We start from the raw sequence: 21,153 nt of genomic DNA, 5'->3' as shown, positions 1-21,153 counted from the left end.
TTCATTTCGTGGATTATTTATTTTGATTCTTGGATAAAGATGTCATTTTTATCGCTATCTTTCTTTACTTCTCGTGGTGATCTATGGATGCTGTGTGAGCCAACTTGAATGACAGTAAGATACTGACACTGTACCGGGCAAAATTCTCAAGGGAACGGTCAACACGGCGACTATCTGACATTGACTTATCAATCAATCAATCAATTTATTTACTCCCAAGAGTCCCTCGGGAGGGCGTTACATGGGAGGAGTGGGTTACAGGAAATAAAAAAAAAAGCGACAAGGATCGTTTTAAACAACACAATAACAACAACAACAACGAAGAAAAAAAAAGAAAAAAAACTGAGCATTAAAGACTTACACTTTAAAAAGTAAAACGAGCATATCTCTATGAGTAACTATATGTATAGTGATATGGATATGATTGTTTGACTTATGTACTGGAAGTGACTAATTTCGTTTCCCCCTCTCTCTGTTTTGTACAAGCATGTTCAACACAGAGGTTCGCACGGCATTGATGAACTCGCCACATATGATTTCGAATGCGATCTCAGTGCAGATACAGTGTGCTACAATGAAAGCATTTTTGTGCAGCTGGTGAAGTGGACCAGTGATGGGGTCCGACGGGCCGTCGGGCCCGCCTGTGGCCCTTAGGCCCGCGTCTCTCCGGTTGCATCTCCGACCCACGAGGCCCCATCGTCCGCACGTCTCGCATCATCTACCAGCTTGTTGTTCCAAGAGAGCACCACATTTAAGTAAGTTCTCCAAATTAATCGTGAGAAATTATTTATGAAGACGGAGGGTATAAACGCCGCATATCTTGTGAACTCTGCATAATCAGTTGCCTGGGACTGGAAAAATGGTGAAAGTTTCCTTTTTTGATACGTAAAAGAGATGCTTCAAACGTATTACTTGCGAGGTTTTTGTAAAGCATTCCAGCAATGCACTGAAGAATGATATTATTTGTGAACCGATCAACATGAAACACGTACCCGTGACATTACCCCATTTTGATTTTGTAACTTCGAAATATACTGCCCAGCATTGCAAATAACTTCCAGACCATCTCCCTCCTCCTCCCCTCTCTTAGATTGTACAAACGTATATTTCCTTCTTGTTCACGGGTACACTCTTAAAAATGAACTTCACCACATAGCACAGTCCTAGCTAACCATCATCTACGAATGATATCGTTATCTATCCTGATTCGTTGGAAACGGGAGGCGTACGCCTTTTTTGTGACACTTATGCTGTGCATAATTGTCACAGAAAAGGCGTACGCCTCCCGTTTTCAACAAATCAGGGTACACTGTTAAAAATGAACTTCACCACATAGCACGCTCTTACCCCACCATTATCTGGAATGATATCGTTGTTGAATGATGATTTGTTGAACACGGGAGGCGTACGCCTTTTTTGTGACATTTGTGCTGTTCATAATTGTCACAGAAAAGGCGTACGCCTCCCGTTTTCAACAAATCAGGGCAGATAACGACGTCATTCCAGATTATGTTTGGCTAAGAGCGTGCTATGCGGTGAATGTTCATTTTAAAGAGTGTAGATAACGATATCATTCGAGATTATGGCTGGCTAGGAGCGTGCCCTGTGGTGAAGTTCATTTCTAAGAGTGTAGATGGGGTCACACCGTGGGCACTGCCATATTATCCAAACGCGTCAAAGAGACATCGTCCTCATATATCAATGGATAACTTCCTTTCAAGTGTTGGGCGCGCCATGAGTCCAGCATGTCGACGTCGGTGAGCCTCGAGGCGTCCGCATCGGCCACGCCGCCCGTGCACAAGATGAACGGGGGCCTATCCGCTAGGCCTTTGCTCAACGTCAGCTCTCTGTCCAAACCCTCGACGGGTTCTCCGTGTCGAGCGGGCTTCTTAGACGCCACGGGCAATTCCCGAAGCAGCACTGTCCAGGCGTTCACAAGCGGGGAAGCGGCTTCCGTCTACCAGCTTCTGGCATCCCTCGCCCTGCTCTGTGTCCTGTCCCTTCTCATGGCATTTTTAGCCCTGTTCTTTCTACAACGGGTCGGCCCTCTTCAACCGTGGGTAAGTTTTGGGACTTCGTGGGGGATCTGCCATTGTAAATCTGTGACGGAATGCAGGAGGGCCGCTGTCAGCGTCAATGTCTTCGAACACGAGTTCTTATTCAAAAGGGGGCAAAGCACGTTTCTTCCTCCTTTGATGCGGTACTCTCTAAAAACAGAACTTCACCGCATAGCACTAGTGCGCCAAGCATTGCCGCGAACGATAGGGTTATCGTTTTTGATTCGAGGAGAGAGGGTGGCAATTACGATATACCCATATTGCCACACAAAGGCGTACACCCCCTTCTCTCCTCAAATCGGAAGTGATAGCCCTATCATTCGTGGCAATGGTTGGCGCACAGTGTGCTATGCGGTGTTCTGCTCTGTTTTTAGAGTGTAGAATGATGCTGAACACATGTCCGACCCCAAAAGACGACGTTTTCGATTCTGGTACAATGTTCACCACCACAAGACACGAACATCAGCTCAACTGCAGAGGACACGTCTGATGTTCCGTCCGCACTTTCCTTCTTGGGTACAGCTTGTAGCAGGTCACTAGCAATGCGAACAAGATGCGCGTGCCAAACACATACATCAGCGCGTCACGCGCACGTGCGATGCTTTGGCCGCAATGTTTTATGGTTGGATACCTCCGTACAAAGTTCAATATTTCGCGCTGAATGCCGCAATAGTAAAGTGTTTTGGTTGCACGAGTTATTTAAATTAAAGGCTCTTTGAATACAGATGGGACCTGGCACTGGTGCTAATGGCAACAGTGGGGAGTCATGGCAGCAACAGCAGCAGCAGCAAAATCGAAGACGGGCAGTGGTGACAGTGGACGAGTACCAAACAGTGTACCAGGTGTCTGTGGCCATGAGCACGCTCACCATTTCCCTCAACCTGTGCTGCCTTTTTGTCTGCTGCATCCAATTTCTTTTCACCATCAAGCTCCTCAAGACGCCAAACGGCGAACAGAGGTATACATACGGCTAGCTACTACAGACTAAACGTCTGTGTGATTTCCGTTACAACATTTGTAGCAAGCAGCTAAACGTTTTTAGGCGCTGGCTACCAAAATATAGTACTGTTCCGAAAGTCGTCACTCCACCCCGTGGCGAACCACTCCGAAAACGTTTTTTATGCGTTAAATCAGGTGCATGTCTGCGTGTTATAGCCAGAGAACAGTCATCATATCAATCATGATTCCGCGACTTGGGCAGTTTTTTTTGCCCCCAGAAGCTCGCGAAAGCCAGAAGAAACCGCGTCACCTTCGGTCCGCGTCACCCATCACGTTCGAGAGATAGAACTGACGTCTCGGCGAGCAAAGTCCGCGTCAAGGACAGTATCAACCCGTCGTCCACTATTTTAAATGTGTGCTTATGTTGCTGGAATAGATTAGTTCATAAAGTTTCGTTATGCAATGCAAAATTCCAGTGAACAAACAAAACGTTATACAACTCGCCTGTCGTTGCGAGAAAGAACTGGCGAGACGCGTTCAAACCTTCAAACTTCCTCGCGTGCGGCTGGTAGCAGACACACGCACGTCTGCTCGACTTTTTAGCACTAACTATATTGCTCTGAGGTGTATCACCGGAATAAACATGCTGTAATTTAACTCAGTACGGAATGCACTTTTGCAAACGAACTTGTTTTCGACTACAGAAAGTATTTTCGAAGCAGGGGAAGGTTGTGTTCTGCACACGTCGGTCACCGTTCAGGCACCGAAGCCGTGCCAACAGCGGATAACAACTGGTGGATTTCAGATAATAAGTGTATAGATGAGAAGCGAAAATAGAATTCGAGCACATCTAGAAATGCTTAGCGACCAAATGAAAGGGTCTCCACATACAAATGCCGCCATTACAATCCAGAAATATTACGCCGGTTCCTTCACCAGCACAAGCGTAAAACTGGCGTCACTATTGTGAATGTGTACTGACGTTTCTAGATTCGCTAGTTCGTAAAATTTCATTATGTAATGGTAAAATTAGACCATACTCACACGGCTCACCTTTCGTTGTGAGGAAGAGCCTGCGGGACGCGTTCAAACCAAACTTCGTCATGCGGCGGTTACACGATAGGATAGCAGACGTGCGTCTGCTTCACTTTTGGTCCTGAACATTGCCACATTACAGTGAGGTACATCACAGACCTTGAAACTTTACGAAACACGATGGAGTTTAAAATAACGCCGCACGAAATGCACTTTTGCGAATTGAAATTTGTTTTAAATTTCTGCAAGTATTTTCAAAGGACGTGAACACCGCACACAGCGCTCTGAACTCATCCGCGTTAAACGCACTGGAGCGCGCAGTCTTACTCCGCGCGTAACATAAACCTGTGATCAAGCAATGTGTTTGTTTACGTGTCTTGCCCATCGCTCAGGCTTGCCTATCATGGAATTTATCCACCAGCTAGCCTGCATTTACGCCATTCTGTCAAGCAATGCGACTTGTCCCATTCTCGAAGTGACAACACAAAATTCAAGTTTTTAATTCTTTTCAGAACAAACAAATTCATCAAAAGGAGTTCTCATACACGGGTCTTGGCCATCGCCGGCTTCTTCCTCTCCATCCCTATCTTTTTCACAGGTACATATACCGCCTCTCTCCTACGCGGTACAACCCCCAGTCACACTTACCAACATAATCTTTTGCTTCCATCTGATGCCAGGTGTCATACTTTTCACCTTCATCCACTTCCACGAGTTGCCCGCAATCATCACCAGCATTGTCATTGGACTGGGAATAGTGTTCTGTGGTGTGGCGTCAGTGCACAACGTATATTTGTGGCAGTGGGAAAAAACGCGCGCCACCAAAGAACTTGCAGAAAGCAGGGCCCTCGGACCTCAACCTGATCTGACACACACGCTTGAACTGTCGACGCTCGTGTGACACCAGTGATTGTGACTGTGCTATCCGTCGAAGGCGACTTGAGCGACACCTCAAACGTACCTGCATAGAGTTACCGCAGACACGACATAGAAGGGCAGCGGGCACGGCAAGAAAGTGGGCCAGACGAAGCAGCTTTCCAACAGCCAAAGAATGAAGCAGAGAATACATACTGCTCGAGATGCTGGATACTGCACTAGCTTACTATGGTAGTAAAATGGCACATTACGGACCAAACAGGATTAAAGCAGCATAGTGAACGGCAGGCTTCATTTTACATGCACACAAACCTGCAGCAATCATATCTCACACCTTTTCATGTGACAAAACTTCCCGATACGATCACATTTCATGTATCAAAATCAGGGATCAAAATTAATGTCTTGCACTTGCAAAAATGCTGCCTGAACAATATGGCATTACAGTCCCAGTTTCCAATATAATACGGGGCAGTACAGAACAGCGACAGACAGTCCGTCAATTCAATTACCGAGCAACACCACCAGGATGGGGTCCTAAAAGGCATCTATCGGCATCATGAGCATAAAAGCTACTGGGAGCCCTCCTTAGCAAGCATGATGTGCACCAGCATCAACGAAAACATGGAAACTGTGTGCTGCACCCTAGAAGGTGACTTCACAGTGAACCACCATGCGACTCATCGTCCTGAGCAAGCTTCGCCTTAACAAGTGCCGATATCCTGCTCAAAAATACTGCCAACACTGGTCAGAACTGGAAGTAGTAACCCGAGTATGCGCAAGCACACGATAAACTTGTACAGTCAAATGTTATGTGTTGAATGATAAATACTTGTAACATGTTCCACTTGCTATGCTGTTAGCAGCTGTATGTGTATAGAAATCCTTCACTGTGCATCAGATACAGCTATATTTCACTAGTGCAAACATAATATCAACTGTATTTTTATATATGTGAGCCATTGTACAGCAAATTAGTGTCAGGGTATAGAGTTGTAAATTTTACAGTTGCTGAACACATGCGGAAAGACAAATTATAATATACATTTGCCTATATTTGCATAGTCAGCACTCTTGCTACCCTGGATGGTAAGTGGCCAGGTCATTAGCCACTGGCAATAAGTTAGTTGCAACAAGTTTTCACTAGGATACTTGGAGGCATAGTTTATCCAGCTTAGTTTGCGAACAGCACACACCCAGATGTTTCAGATATAACAGAGCATTTTGTCGAAAAAATTCAACATTTAATTTCTACTTTCATTCATTCATCAATGACAAAAAATATAATGAGACACGTGATATTTATCACTTCACTTGCTCCTCAAGTGGTGTATCTAATTCAATGATTTCAAATTCACCGATTCGTGAGAGCTGTTATCTGCAAAAAAGTGCCACGAGGTACAAGCAACATTTCAGGGACCAACAACTACTAGTAAACGTTACTGCAGATGCAGTACCAGCTACTAGTCTTCTTATGGTGATGATAAGAGATACATAGAGCACAGAGGCTAATTTGTATTTTACAGAGTGGGATAGGCAACAAGAGAGTGCCTCACAAACAGATGTGCGCACTTCATATACGACCGTTATTTATTCTTTTCTAAGCAAACTCATCACAGTACTATCTCGGAATAAAATGTTTAGAAACAAGAGGAGTCTTTGCAAATGTCTTCAAACTAGGGACCGAGAAATAACAGATTGTCTTCACAAGACCCGGAAAGGGTAAGTTATTTGCTCAAACTTATCCTTATCTCAATTGTGTGTCACCATTAACTAAAGCTGTGTATTCTTCACTCTAATCTTGCAGAGTTCCTTTTTTTTTTGTTGTTGTTGTTGTCCTTATGCATATTACAAACACACTGATGTTTACTAACTGGTGCAGGTAGCCTCTAAGCATGAACACAGATTCCAAACATTCCTTGGGCAGAATGGCGTGATATTACCTGCCAAATGCTCTCTCAGAAAAAGGAATATCCCACATGTATTCAAACCCCATTACACAGACACTTGAAAACGGAAAGAAAGTGATCGAAGTGCAAGTTTGCACCCGTCATTCTTGAGAGAAATAGGATATGCCACTTTCTCCTGCTGCCTCAACAATATAATTATGTGCACCGCTTCACAACAAAACTTTCAAACAGATGGCTTAATAAAAAGGAATGACAATGTTCTCATACATTCAGACGCAAACGATCAGGCACTTTGCTCCTGCAACATGGCAAGTTCTCCAAACTTACATGTACACAAAGTTTTGACAGCAACAAATGCTTTAGATTATACAAAAAGTATGCAAAAATGAACTAACAATATCTGCGGGCTTCACTTATGGTGGAAAGTATGCTGACATCACTTGAAACCAGTCACAGCAACATGACCAGTTTGAAAGTTCGGAAAACAGAAAAGCAGACCCACATAAACATTCATACATGACAATGTTCATAAGCCTATCAATACGTGCCACTCATACCCCCGTCGGAAGCTGGTGTTGAGCGGCCATCACCTAAAAGAATGAGTGCTCTTTGTGAGTATACTTTCACACACAAAAACAAAGCATAAGAAATGTACATGCATGCACACCAGTTAGTTCAGCAAATTTATAGTGAGGAGATTACTGATGTGAAGTCTTATGAGCAACTGGTATCTAACTGAAACTTTGAATCCTTATGACTACAGATTCTAGAGCGTCCTGCAGTGCCTTTAAGAATAACGGCGGTTGCCACACCTGTTGTAGTACCTATTCCTTTTTTTTAATGATCAATCATTAATAATCAATCTTTCAATCATGGCGCAAAAATGTCAGTAGTAAGCGGCAATTAAAGTGTGCATTGAAAAACAAACTGACCATTATTTCAGTGACAAAACTGACTATGGTTTCCTTCTGTGTGTGTACTGTCGCTTAGGCATCTGTACTAGCGCTCCAATTTATCTTATTTCTTTGCAGACTATTTTGCACAAGGGAGCATGTTTTAATTGAACTGGTTTTTGCCGACTGTATCACGCATGAAGCTGAGGCCGTTGTGAGGCAATTAAGTTGCCTTCCGCATGCAGCTCTGTCACCGCAGTCATGTAGCAAAAAGAGTCAACCAACACAACATGCAACCGAAACAATGACTACCAAGAATCTAGCGATTTTAGCCGTTTGGATCATGCTAGGGGCATCGCGGTCGCTCGTGTTCAAGTTTCGTCGTCTGCTAACCCATGTGAGCTTCGTGTGGGCCTTCGCCACCCATGCAGTGCAGATGTCATGATACCACCGTATGTATAGTTGGGCAGCTCGCTGTCTGGTGGTATCAAGAGCAGGCCAAAAAAAGCACTAGCTAGAAAATTCCTGATGCAAACATGCAAGATCTGGAAAAAAAAAAAAAAAAGAAGAGAAAGCCAAGAAGTGATCCCCCAAATTCGCCTGCCGGAACTGACAAAAATCTGTGTGGAATTTACATACTGGTACAAAATTCGTATCATGCAACATGCAACCACAACACACTAGTGAAAGAAAGCACTGACAAAAGTGTCCTCTGTTGTAGCATACACCCACCGTTCTCACAAAAGTAAACAAAGTTTCCCTTTAATACCTCTGGCAGACGGGCACGTATACAGCCTTTTTGATTACGACATTAAGAAATTGGTGTAAGCGAAATACGGCCTAATGCCCCTGTCAGACGGGTGCACTTACGGCCTTAAGTGCACTGGGTCATGAAATCCTTTACAGATGGTCAGCCATACGGCCTTTGCAACAAAACGGAGGTGTAAGGGCAACGGGGCTAACGCAAGACAGTTTACGGCGTCCAACATCAGAGGTCATAAAGATTTTTCCAGTGTTGCAACCTCTACATGCATACCTGCCAACCTGACGAACTCAAATTTCAGGAGATTGCCCACGGCGCGAGCGAGAGGGGAAAGGGGGCGGGGGAGGGGCATTAATCTTGCGCACTCGAAATAGTGTTGCCACTCTACTGCGATTCCTCTTCGTCATAACTAGCCACTATCCGGTGGGGCTGCGACGCACTATCGTTGCTTCCGTCAACCACAATTGCGTATCAGGCTCTCCGATATTGCATTCTGCGTGGCCGCAGACATTTCACCGATGATGAAAGTGGAGCTTCGCTTCGTAACATCTTCCGTAACAGCTGTCACACGCGGTCGCAAATGCTCCGCGCCTGTTTGTGCTCAACCAGAAAACCCGTGAAAAGCCAATTGGCACGTATGAGGAGCACGTGCAGGTATTCTGTTTGCAGAGTGCCATCGGAGGAGACGAAACTATCGTACGAGACCGGACCGACGATAGCACGTCTTCTCGAGAAACACGGACACAATGAAACTGAGATCTGCCGCGACGTTCAGCCACGGATTGGTCATGCCGCTAAATACGTGCAGACGCTCTAATTCTTCAGGAATGCATTCGCGCAGCTTTTAAAGGAAAATAGGAGAAGAAAAGCACAAGCCCCAATTTTCCGGAAGACTGGAGAGCACGTTCGTACAATCGGGAGATTGAACGGAACTCGGGAGTCTCCCGGATAATACGGGAGAGTTGGCGGGTATTGTACACGCAGAAACCACAGCAACGGAAGCATTACAAAAGTGAATCCTCATTAGCGTGCAATCATGGGTACGCACCTGTGTTCCTCATTTCTGGCTTGGGTACTCTATTCCCTTTCCTACATGGAAAGAGGAAGGAAGGAAGACAACAATTAGTACGGGTTTCACTAGAGCTCGGGAGATATCATTCCCACAAATGACAGAATATTCAGGATGCTTCATTTATTCTTTACAGATTACTTTTTTTTTAAACTACGAGAGCAGCATAGATGCTTTTTTTTTAAATGTAGAGTTATACGGGCAGGCAGAAATCTTCTTTAAGAGAGTATGTAACTACAAGACGACTAATCACCTCAAAGTTAATAAATTAACTTTTTGATTAGGGGACGTTGGGAAAAAGAGAGATAGCAGAATGTAAGACACTACTCGTTGAAAGCCATTCTATCTTTTAAAAATCCAGAGACGACCACACCCCGTGAAATATCTACTGCCGAATTTTGCTATGCAAATGAGTCAAAACCATGTGCCTTGGGAGCGCATGACCTTTCCAAGGGATGCTCATCTGGGACACAAAGCGGTTGATCTGACCAGCACATCACCATGTACTCCAATGACCTCCATCGCTCATGGTTAGCACGGTTTGAGCTCAAGTCCGTAGCAAAATTCAGCGATGAACGTTTCAATGCAAATGCTGTTTCAGGACTTCTGAAACGTGAAATGGTTCTCAACAAGGATTGTCTCCCATTCTGCCCCCTTGCTTTTGCCAGAATTCCTCTAATTAGAAAGTTATGAAATGAAATATATAGGTTATTAGTCATCTTGTATGGTGAAACCAGTGTATAATGATGTTTGCAGTTATTGTGAACGTGAGTGTTATAGAAGGGCTGACATAAGTGAGCACTTAGCTACTGAAGTCACTCTAAGTACATTATCCACGGAGTGGAGCAAGAGAGCGAGAGACTACGAAAGAGGTGGAAAAACCAATATTTTATTTTTAACAGAGTTTCGACTGCTTCTGGTATAGTCTCTGAGCTACAACAGTATCACACTCAAGTGCATAGAGCTGTGTAATATACTGTGCGGAGAGGCACTGTTCCATTATGAAATCCTTCAAAACATCATTTGCGCGAAATGCATTCTCATCTTCATCAGATGCGTCATTATCAGCAAGTTCTCCCATTTGAACTTCAAGAACAATGGTCGTCATCGGTCAAACATGTCGCCGTTTACTCACGTAGCATCCAACAATGTCTTGTGAGTTTGAGCTTGTGTCCTATTGCTACTGCATAAGCTTATAACAGAGCCTGAAGTTGTAGAGTTTTACCCGATTCTTCCCCGAATTTGCATCCCAAATTGAAGGTTGACTCTTTAGGGTGGCACCAGATTTTTACTTTGCAAATTCCTCTCACTGGGATGTCTGTAGGAATGCACTAACTTACTTGTCTGGCAGCAAATGCTGTTACATCACTGTTTGTACCAAACCACTACAATTAGTTTGAATAACTGAGCCAGATTTCTCCCCAAATTTAGCATACTGGAAGTTTTTTCACAAGAATTCGCACGAATTTAGTGCACATATTTACCCGATTTTTACCCCCAAATTTAGAACAAAAATAGTTCCCGAAAACTTCAAGCTCTACTTATTAAGCTGCAAATTCAGTGTCATCTTGCTCTGTCACTGCTGCGAAATCCAGCGTACCATCTTTCTTGGGCAGACCATGTACGATGCTGCTTAGAAAAACTGTAGAGCAGTGTTACTTTAAAGAGCAGCGGTGTTGCTTTAAAATTTGCAACCTCGTCTTTCCCCTTGCTCTGTGGATGTTGATGAACATTTGATCAACGACATGCGCTTCCAGGTTCTCTTGCTCGTACCATTACAGGCAGGTTCGCGGTTTCACTTCAGCCTTCAGAATCGTTGAAACTGTTGACTGGGAAATGTTGTACTTCTGGTCAAGGGACGTTTATTCCACGTTGATCGATAATTGGCTTGAAGGTTGATGAAGGTTAATGTCCATGGCTATTGCACTTCATGTCTCTTCAGCCGAGACGCTGTTGTTGACTCCAAGATGACACGTTGAACTGAGTGATCTGAGAAACCCGTCGCCAGAGCACGAAATGATCAGATCGAAAGACAAAGTGTCCAAATCGGTGCGGTTTGCCGGCAAAGGGGACAATGACTACGTGTAGAGTCGCCTGGCATTCCCGCAGATTGAAGATCCGCAGATCTCCCAACGGATTGGATTCCCGCAACCCAATATTGGCCCCCTATTGCCAATATTGGGCCAAGATGTTGTACTGCTTGGGTCAACTGCAAATATGAGATCTATCCTGCTCTCATAGCTTTATAAAAAAAATCTGTAGAGGGGAAAAAGCACCCTGTATCAGGGATCGGAACCCAAACTGAAAACCACTAAAAACCAGTATTTTTTTTTTTTTTTTGCTGAACCAGAACTGAGCCGAGCCAAAATATTTTTTTTTTCTCGTGTTGAATCGAACCGGAACTGGACCAAAATTAACTTAGGCGGTTACCGGTTTGCAAAACGGTTCAGATGCAATGTGTAGTTGTGAGAGATTGTAACCATAATTTACACACAACCGGGCTGCCAAATAAATTTGGAACCGAGACAAAATTGCAACCTAAATGTGCGAGGTATTTCCTCCTCGCAGCTATTGCGTTAATTCAGTTGTGTTAGTTCTGAGGTAGTCCTCTCGGCAGTTGTAGGGTTCCTTGAACGCGATTTTTGTAGTCCAGCAGCCCCAGGTCTTCATTTCGGGCTGTGAAAACAACGGCCAGTCCCTGAGCAGGATGTAATAGGGTGTATACGATGAGTGAACATAGAGATATAGAGTTCAGAATGCTTCCTTAACGTTGCCCCTGCAATGCAGATCTGTAACACGCAGTGCTGCTGTGAACCACTGCTGTGTCGGCAACCACAACAACAACGAAAGTACATTTGTTTTGTTTGAGAATCGTAAGGACGTGCTTGCTTTTAACCCATGGCAATTTGCTCAAAATTCGCCTTCCAGAACCGGTTCGAACCGATATTTTGCACTGCTGTGGAGCTGAACCCGAACCCAAACCAAACTGAAAAATATAAATAAATAAATAAATAAATAAAAATGGTTCCGATCCCCGCCCTGTAGTATAAAGAACCAATTGTGAAACCACAAACGCCAAACACTTCCCATTTTGCTCCAGTGCCAGAAGCCGTGGAACGTCCACCTGACAGGTTAGGATTGGAGAGAAAGAAATGGAAAGAGAGAGAAGAAGTTAGTTACAGAGACAGCTATCGCAAGACAACTCGTGGTTTCCTTGTGAATTACGTGGAATTACTCGTGAATTAGTATGTTGCATCTCTGCCCATGTTCAAAATGCGCGCGCAGTTTCTCGTCGGCAGCAAAAGCAACACAGAGCCGTAAAGCACTCATTCGTCCACGAAACACGTACCCTCGTTCCCACTGTCCGCACACAAGACCGATTAAAACTTTCATAAAGCCACTCTTCACTGCATACACTGCAATTCCTTTATAAATTACACAAAAACAAGCATTATTTAGGGCAAAATTTGCCTTGCGTTGATAACGATTGCTAATGTCAAATACAAATAAGTGTATGATGACGCCAAACAGAGAGGCATTTGCTCTCTGTACTGACAATACGCAAGGGCGACCAGCGTAGACCAATTTGACAACAGCCGTCGCTCACAATAGCACACACCACGTCTGGCTACTTCGACAGACGCCATATCTGCTTTTGCGTGTACTGCCACCTGACAAGAGAGATGACAACAGTTTTCTGACAAAGTACAGACCGCTGATCACGAAATAAAGACAGTTTGCTCAATTTTGTGTGATTTTGTGCATAGTATTTTCGATCTCCTTGAACATGTATGCGCTCTTCAAGTACCCCATCTCTTTCGTGTCTAGTGGGAGGCCCATACCGAAATCATCATCATCGTGTTTAATGTCATTCCAATCTGACGTGTAGCACGACTGGCATGGCATGCGGCATTGCGCTAATGCCCATCATGTAAGTGTATAAAACTCCCTAATAACGACACCGTACCACCACCTGGTTACATAATTCTTTCTGGGATCGTAGCTGTGGCTTATGTGCGGCATGCATGTCATTTTCACCAAATTCCTTACTTAAATCATTGTTTTTCAGGACAAAATGTAGGGGCACGTATTTTCTTTGTGATCAATACTGCTGCAAAGAGACATGGTACACAGCACCCTTCAAGGGGATCATCATGCTCAATCATCAAAACTTGAGTGCTTCGAAGAATGTTTGCAGCAGGACGTTAACAGATCAGATCATTGTCAGCCAATTTTTCAAAAGTCCACAAAGCAAGGCTGGAACTACTACAAATGGAACTGATGAAGATTTCGCATGGGATGAATCTAGCGGAGAAAGAGGGATGATATTTTCCTCTTCAAGGCAACTGCAGTGTGCAACGACAAATTTGGTCTCTTCAGTCCTGAATTTCTCCTAAACTGGGTCACACTGCTAAGTGCCATCCCAAACAACTAAGTATGGTTAGAGCCTGAAGTTTTAGGGTGTTACCCGCTTCTCGTTCCGGTTTCCCCGAATTTGCATCCCGAATTGAAGGTTTCCTATTTAGGGTGAAACCCGATTTTTACCCGGCAAACTGCCCTCACTGGGACATCTGTAGGAAGGCACTAACTTAATTGTTTGGCAGCAAATGCAGTTACATCACCGTTTGTACCAAACAACTACAGTTAGTTTGAGTAACTGAGCCCGATTTCTCCCCGAATTTAGCGTACTGGAAGTTTTTCCACCCGAATTCGCATTAATTTAGTGCACACGTTTGTTTACCCAATTTTTACCCCCCCAATTTTGAAAAAAATATTTCCCGAAAACTTCAGGCTCTAAGTATGGTACACCATGTCACAATGGCCACCACTAATACAAGACCAAAAATCCCTCCCCTGGGCCACGTGTAGGCCAATTTCATAGAGCTATGTATAACAACAAGAACAATAATAATAATAATAATAATAATAAAAAAGGCTCCTAATTTGAGTGTGGGAATTGTAAAAGCTGTAAAAGTAACTCACCTTGTGACATCACTGGTTCACAAAGAGATGCAATTTCTTGTACCGTTCCTTCTCCCATTGGCATCACAGCAATAAGACGACCGTAGTAAAAAGTGTTGTGTGCTTCCAACACCGCGTCTTCGGCATGTTCCCAGCTAGGAACGGACACGTAAGCTCGAGTGCTGCACAAAATTGGTACAGTATAACGCAACTGCACGTTAGGACCTCGACATAACAAAGTTCACGGTGACCTTGAGTCGCTTTGTTACACCACGTATTACGCTGTAGCTGTACCACTATAGTTGCTATATTGCAACCCAACGCATCAAGTGCGCATATCTGACTAATGCTCTTGACACGATTTTGGTTGAAGCAAGGTGTTCCAGTTCTTTCACAGATTAAAAAGAAATCAATCTTGCCTCTTGAATTTTGCCAAATCTGGTATTGATTTAGGCTTAGTGCTTCTGGCTGCACCATCAATATGATGTTTCATGTCAACCATTGGAATAAAGGCTTCTACACGTTAATCCCAACGCATCATCCGAAGAGGGTTTTGTGGTAGTACACAATGAGTGCATGTGAAACACCACCTTGCCACAACTATTGGATCGCAATTATTGAACTACACAATGACAATGTACAAACATTATACTCAAAATCCAATGCTAGTATTCAGTACTCACAAACTATCAGCTGCAGTAGCCTTCATGATGAGGATATCTCGAGGACTAAAATTCTCCAGGAGTTCCAAGAGGTGGTGCTATGAAAGATGTGCCCAAAACTCAATTTCATCAATTTTAAACGAGCCTTGCAGGCGTGACGACATGATGTCTGAGGACCAACCCACCTCTTTGCTGCTATAGGGAAAATTTGCAATGCACAGCACAACTGGCTTGTTCGGTGTTTGAAGCAGGGCTAAAAAGGAACAGGAAATGAAAGAAAGCTCTTACAGATTCAGTCTCACTACCAGGTCAAGAGACCAGGGCTAGAGGAAGTCCTGAGATTTTCTCAAGAAATGCTCTTTTTCAAATTTGGACCACGAAAACCAGTTACATGTTCACACGAGCAAGTGAACAACATAGGCCATAATGTGCCACTTCTGTGATAGTAGATTTCTGTGGTCTTATTAACTATACAAGCGCATGTGATTTCAGAAGAAAATACACTAAATCATCTCCGGCGTTTTGATGAAAAATTTAACACTTTCATAAATACAGCAATAATTAGCGGTGGCAAGGCGGTTTCAAATATCGGAAATAAGTGTTATAAGGTGGCTAAAACAACAGGGAGAGATAAAGAATTGTGCCAGTGCAGTGAATTTTGGACACTTGGTGCTACGTGTCTGACAACGTTGTCGATGTTTGTCAAACTTTTTGGACGAAACGGAGGACAATGAGCTGTGTGCATTTAACAACAAAGAACACAGTAGCGTAGAAAGTGACGATAAATAAACGGTATTGTGCATTGATTCTAACTGCTATACTGCCTCCAAGTCCCTGTTTACATTTTTTCCAAATTCGTGTACCCAAAACTCGGGGGGGGGGGGGGGGGGTCGTCTTATATTCGAGACCCTCTTAGATTCGAGAAAAAACCGGTATATACCTGTGAGAAAGGTGCATCATGGGAAATGGTGTAAAATCGCCAAAAACAGTACCTGGCCTCTGTGCAGGGCAGCTGTTTTGTTCTACTATGAGCTCCAGGCGCAACTTTTTGCCGCACATTGATGCACCGTGCAGATCTTGCACAGCTTTCTGAGCATTTTCTGCAGATGACAGTATCACATGTGCTTCCCTGAAACAGAAGGTTATGCACATGCACAGGCCGCGATCAAGGATGCATTGTCACGCTGCACTTACGGCTGGGCTCCACTGGAGGTCAGGTGGATTTCCTGCACTCCGTACTTTTCAAACAGTCGCAACATGTCCTCCTGGAAAGGGCAAGAGGGGGGGGGGGGGGGTAACATGGAACATTACAAGGGTAAGACTCTCAGGGTTACTTCTTATTATTTTGAAACAAGACTTTGCCTAAGGGAAGTTGAAACCGAGTAATGACGTTGTCCTGACAAACTTTCCGCAACTGAGCACAGAGCACATCAAGCTTACCTCGCCAACATCAGCAGGGAGGTTGGCAACGAAAACTTCCTTGTTGTCAACAATTCGTTGAAGAGGAGGTATGTCTGGGAGAAAGCGAGAGTAACTCATATACACTTGAAAGGTTCAAGGTTGAGTGCCTGTTTGAGTCACTATAGTTGAGTGCCTGTTCATAACACTCTTCAGCACAATGAAGTTTGCTTGTAGCCAGGGTGTCGAACCGAACCCGAACCCGAACCAAAAACCGTACCCGAACCGTTATTTTTACCGGAACCGAACCCGAACCGAAATTTTCATGACACTGTTGAACCCGAACCGGAGCAGAACCGTAAAAAATAATAGCGGTAACCGGTTTGCAACAAAACGGTTCGGACATAAAAGAAGTCAGCATAAGAGTTCCTCTCTATCCCCGAACGAAGACACATTGGTATCATCATCACGCGCCTATATCATAAATTTCAGAAATGTTCACCTAGCAGTCAGACGACGACGTATAGTAAGTATACTTTCAGCGTCTTTTTAACATGTTGAAGCGCAGTTGTCCTTGTGAGTGCCGCGGCTAGCTCCCCACGCACGCGGTGCGGCGTCTACTCTTCAGGTGCCACGCGGACGAATGAAACACGAATGGAGTAGGCCAGTTATATAGCTCTACAGGACAAATATGTGATCAAATAAGCGCCCAAGATTTCCCTTTACACGTGAGCAGCACAAATTAAACAAGTCAGAAACATGAGAACTGGAGAAGGAGCGTACGCAGAACGGTGCCTGTTTGATTGGTCTTGCTTTGAAAAGTAAATGTGGTTCTGCTTATTGGTAGCGCAGTTGTGTCGTCGTGACACATTGCCGTTGTGTTGTGGATTAACAAGTACACTGCTGTGAGCTCGGACAGAGTAAGGCTTGCAGGCTTATTTTCGACATGCTTCAGTACGGTTTCAGATCGATTCACGCTGCGAAGGCAGTGTGCCGGCAAGTACTGTTGTCTATGTTACGCTGTCCATCTTATTAGGCTTCCTTTAAGTGTATCTTGCTGGCACTGTGCGTGTGAAAAAAAGATATTTTGGGAACAGAAAGTAGCAGGACTACACCGCTTCAACAGCATGAACTCTAGTTGCAATAAGTGTTCATCCATTTCTCATTTCTCTCACTAAAGGGCTACCTCACCGCTGGAGACGTCAATGCAGACAACAGCAGTATGCTATTAGCCACGCATTTCCTGATAAAAGCAGTTTTATGGAACATATATAACGGAAGCGTTGAACCGGTTCGCTAATCGGTTCGGGGCTGCGAACCGGTTTGCGAACCGGTTCGATTTCTGGCCTGGCCGAACCGGAACGAAATCAAAACAACCGAACCCATATTTTTTGCGGTTCGACACCCTGCTTGTAGCCACACAACTTACATCTGGAGCTTAGAGAGCACCGTAATGTTACTCTACCAATTTTCAAAGAAATATAATGTTACAACTACTTAGAACATGGCTGACAAAACTTTGATAATGACTGGCTGCTTGCCACATACAAAGATGTTTTGATAATGCCTTAAAGCCCAATTTGGCTTAGTCAGTGATGCTCTGCAAATGTAAGTACTACCCAGGGGATGACATAACCGTCAGGCATACCTGCTCACTTAATTTTGACGGAGGCATCCCAATATGTTCGACACATTAAACAGGTGGGAACTTTACCTTAAGTGTACCTAGCGGTGACGTGAAGGAAGTATGTACATAGCAGTACTACAGAATAACTGAAAATCGCACGTACGCACCCACCTGCCCGCCGATCAATGAGGAACACGTTTTCGAGAGGCAATTTACGAAACCTGCAAAGTCCTAACCCTTTATTTCATGTTGATTGCCAGAATTTGCTATTTTCACTTGCCCACGCTGCACCCTTTCGCGACGCGTTTCCACGGTTTCCCATGCCGACACGTCGGTGCAGCGCAGAGGTGGGCACCCTCACGAGGGCGTGCGAGGGTGAGGGTTTCCTCACCCTCACCTCATGATATTTGAGGTGAGGTGAGGAAAAGTCTCAAAAACTCCTCTGAGGTGAAGTGACAAAAATTTTCAAAAATATTTTGAGGTGAGGCGAGGAAAAAGTTTCAAAACATTTTGAGGTGAGGTGAGGAAAACTTTTCTTCCAGAAAATTGAGGTGAGGGCGAGGCTCGTGAGGACAAACGCCCACCTCTGGTGCGGCGCGCTTTCATGTGGCTTCCCCCTTTTCCCAGTTTATGAAGGCCACACAGATCAAGCATGACCTCGTCAAAACTTGCACTTCGAAAGCGGGAATGCTCGGCTGTACCGAAGCTACAATGTGATAACTGGCGACGTCCTCGATGTGGGTTCCGCTTGCGAATTTTTAGATTTTATTGATGATGCGAGTACTACAAACCAAACCTATGGAGAGCACGACAGCACAACGTGAAAACAAGTACGCCAAAAAGCACTTTTGCTTATCGTTTTCTGATGTACCAAGCACCTTTTTCAATGGGGACTACTTAGGTCTGGCGTGACTGAACAGCGGTACTGTTTATGTTTTAGACAGGGAGTCTGGAATTTTGCGCATAGCATTTCCTCAGCCCCGGAATTTCAAATGGCGAAGGCACGTTGAAAGTTGAAGCAAGACGCAACCACCGTGCACAAGCCTTCGTGAATGGAAAGTGTCCAACAGGGTCTCGTCATCACAACAAACACCAACATAGCACACACTCCTCTGTGCAAAAGGCCTCACAACTCTGCGTCACTTGCAGGGTGTCGATTTCAGCTAAACTAGCCACACCTGCACTTTCAAGACCTGTACAAACCCTGTGCTAGTGCCTTGAACTTTTATTCAGCCATGCATCTCAAGTAAACTAGCGGATAAAGTAAGCTCTGCCAAACAAAGCAGTCATGCCGTAGATAGACATTGCTCACCATTTAGAGAGACCACTTTCGCAGCAGGCTTGGGAACCTTCCTCTTCACGGTTATTGGGCATCCATTGGAGCCAGTCTTGCCATTCATTTCGATGATGGCATCCTGCACCTGGTCTTCACTGTGCAGCGTCACAAATGCAAAGCTGCCAGTAATAAACAAGTACTGGTACAAATCTGACGCACATGTAAAGCAGGGCAAAAGTTCAGAGCAAGAAGAAGAGCATTACAGCTGCAGATCAATTTCTATTGCTTCAGACAAGTTCAAATTTTAAAGCAGCATAGAAGGGCTCAAAACAACAGCAGCAGCAGCAAAAAAAAGAAAAAGAATCCTCAGGAAGAGTAGGAGTCGGGATTACAAGCCCTAGCATATGTATTCACAGAGAAAGTATGAGTGCAGTGTGTAGTCCTGATGCACAGGAAAAAACAGCAGCAACTACAACGTTATTTTATTTGTTTTTTTTTTACGGTTTACAACGTTATTTTTACAATATTATTTTTTAAGACGGTGAATGGGAAGTTTCATTGCCACAGGCCAGAAATGATTCTTGGCAGTCAATAGCTGTCTTCAACTGGGCTGCACTTTGTGAGCTGGTGCAAACAGTGCAGGTTCCCTCATTCGATTCAGCAGAGGTGCATCCTTTGCACTACACTCGATCATTCGGTTGGAAAAAGTGCTGCAGGGGTGCAGCACGAAAATGCTGCACCTTCTCAGACGTTCGTGCAACGTTTCGTGCACCATGGAGCAGAAGACATGAATAGGGCAGCCGTGGTGTTCGGCCATGTTTTATCATTGATCTGGAGTATACAGGTCATCAATTCTCTTAAGATGGGCCTGTTTTCAATCTTCGAGTCAGAACTGCAGTGCAGACGTCTGTGAGAAACGATCCGAGGCTTACACTTTTCTACTCTATACTTTTTCTATTCTTTACGCTGCCCCTTGCATCTTTTCACGAATTGAAGATAGCTAATAAAAATAAATAAAAATACTCAATAATCTTATATCACAACAAGCGAGAATGAGCATCATCAATGAACATCACAGTTTGTACCAAACCAGTACAGTGGAACCTCTATACAGGTAATATAGTGGGGTCATTCCACGGGGAATGGTCCAAGGTTGTCAATCGACCATCACCGATATGTTTTAAAAAAATAGGGTGCGTGGGGGACACTGTCAGATTAATCGTACCGAATGTCCCAACTCGAAATATTGATTCCATGTGTTTTTAGAGCACCTCAGAGTTTGCGCCAGGCGAGAAAACCATACCACAGGTTTTTGTCCTCTTTTCGCGCGTGCTTGCTTCTATATACGAACTAATGTGGTTTTTATGTCATCCGAGGATTATGCAGCATAAGTTAAGCAAGGCATGCGAAATAACTCTCTCCCTCGCCCTCTAAAGTCGGGCCCGAATGTCGCCGTTTGTGCAACTTTTGTGATTTTATTCCGCGTTCCCTGCTTACCTTGTTGAAAAAGTAGGTACGGCTCCCTGTTTACTAGCACATGGGGAACGCTAACAAAAATTTTCGCATGTCTGGGGTATAAACTTGTTCTGTGAGAACCGTTGGAAAGTGACACACATCAAGACTTTGCATTTTACAGAAGAAGATTTCGAAATGTGGCAGACCACTTAAAAATCGCTGACCTACGTC

At 44.3% G+C, this 21,153-nt stretch overlaps 2 protein-coding genes across 5 annotated transcripts in view; one reads left to right on the top strand and one right to left on the bottom strand.

The window, feature by feature from the left end:
• Positions 1-5,750, top strand: part of LOC135389011 (uncharacterized) — a 45,468-nt gene extending 39,718 nt beyond the window's left edge. For all 3 annotated transcript variants that reach the window (XM_064618924.1, XM_064618923.1, XM_064618922.1), the window contains 5 exons: positions 595-755; positions 1,722-2,060; positions 2,783-3,015; positions 4,544-4,629; positions 4,712-5,750. In XM_064618924.1, coding sequence (XP_064474994.1) covers positions 1,746-2,060; positions 2,783-3,015; positions 4,544-4,629; positions 4,712-4,932 — 855 coding nt within the window. In that variant the 5' untranslated portion in view covers positions 595-755; positions 1,722-1,745 and the 3' untranslated portion in view covers positions 4,933-5,750. The remainder of the gene's footprint in view (positions 1-594; positions 756-1,721; positions 2,061-2,782; positions 3,016-4,543; positions 4,630-4,711) is intronic.
• A 379-nt stretch (positions 5,751-6,129) lies between these two features.
• The window catches only part of LOC135389009 (CUGBP Elav-like family member 1-A), a 35,101-nt gene continuing 20,077 nt past the window's right edge, over positions 6,130-21,153 (bottom strand). Inside the window, exons 14-23 of one of the 2 annotated variants that reach the window (XM_064618912.1) lie at positions 19,504-19,646; positions 16,607-16,680; positions 16,361-16,431; positions 16,159-16,295; positions 15,352-15,419; positions 15,188-15,264; positions 14,526-14,686; positions 12,631-12,666; positions 9,522-9,563; positions 6,130-7,407 (exon numbers count right to left, since the gene is read on the bottom strand). In XM_064618912.1, the coding sequence (XP_064474982.1) occupies positions 7,355-7,407; positions 9,522-9,563; positions 12,631-12,666; positions 14,526-14,686; positions 15,188-15,264; positions 15,352-15,419; positions 16,159-16,295; positions 16,361-16,431; positions 16,607-16,680; positions 19,504-19,646 (862 nt within the window). In that variant the 3' untranslated portion in view covers positions 6,130-7,354. The remainder of the gene's footprint in view (positions 7,408-9,521; positions 9,564-12,630; positions 12,667-14,525; positions 14,687-15,187; positions 15,265-15,351; positions 15,420-16,158; positions 16,296-16,360; positions 16,432-16,606; positions 16,681-19,503; positions 19,647-21,153) is intronic. The other variant, XM_064618913.1, reaches the window with a different exon arrangement.

Source organism: Ornithodoros turicata, chromosome 3 (assembly GCF_037126465.1).
Source record: "Ornithodoros turicata isolate Travis chromosome 3, ASM3712646v1, whole genome shotgun sequence".
Taxonomy (NCBI): Eukaryota; Metazoa; Arthropoda; class Arachnida; order Ixodida; family Argasidae; genus Ornithodoros; species Ornithodoros turicata.
This window is presented reverse-complemented; position numbering and strand designations above follow the sequence as displayed.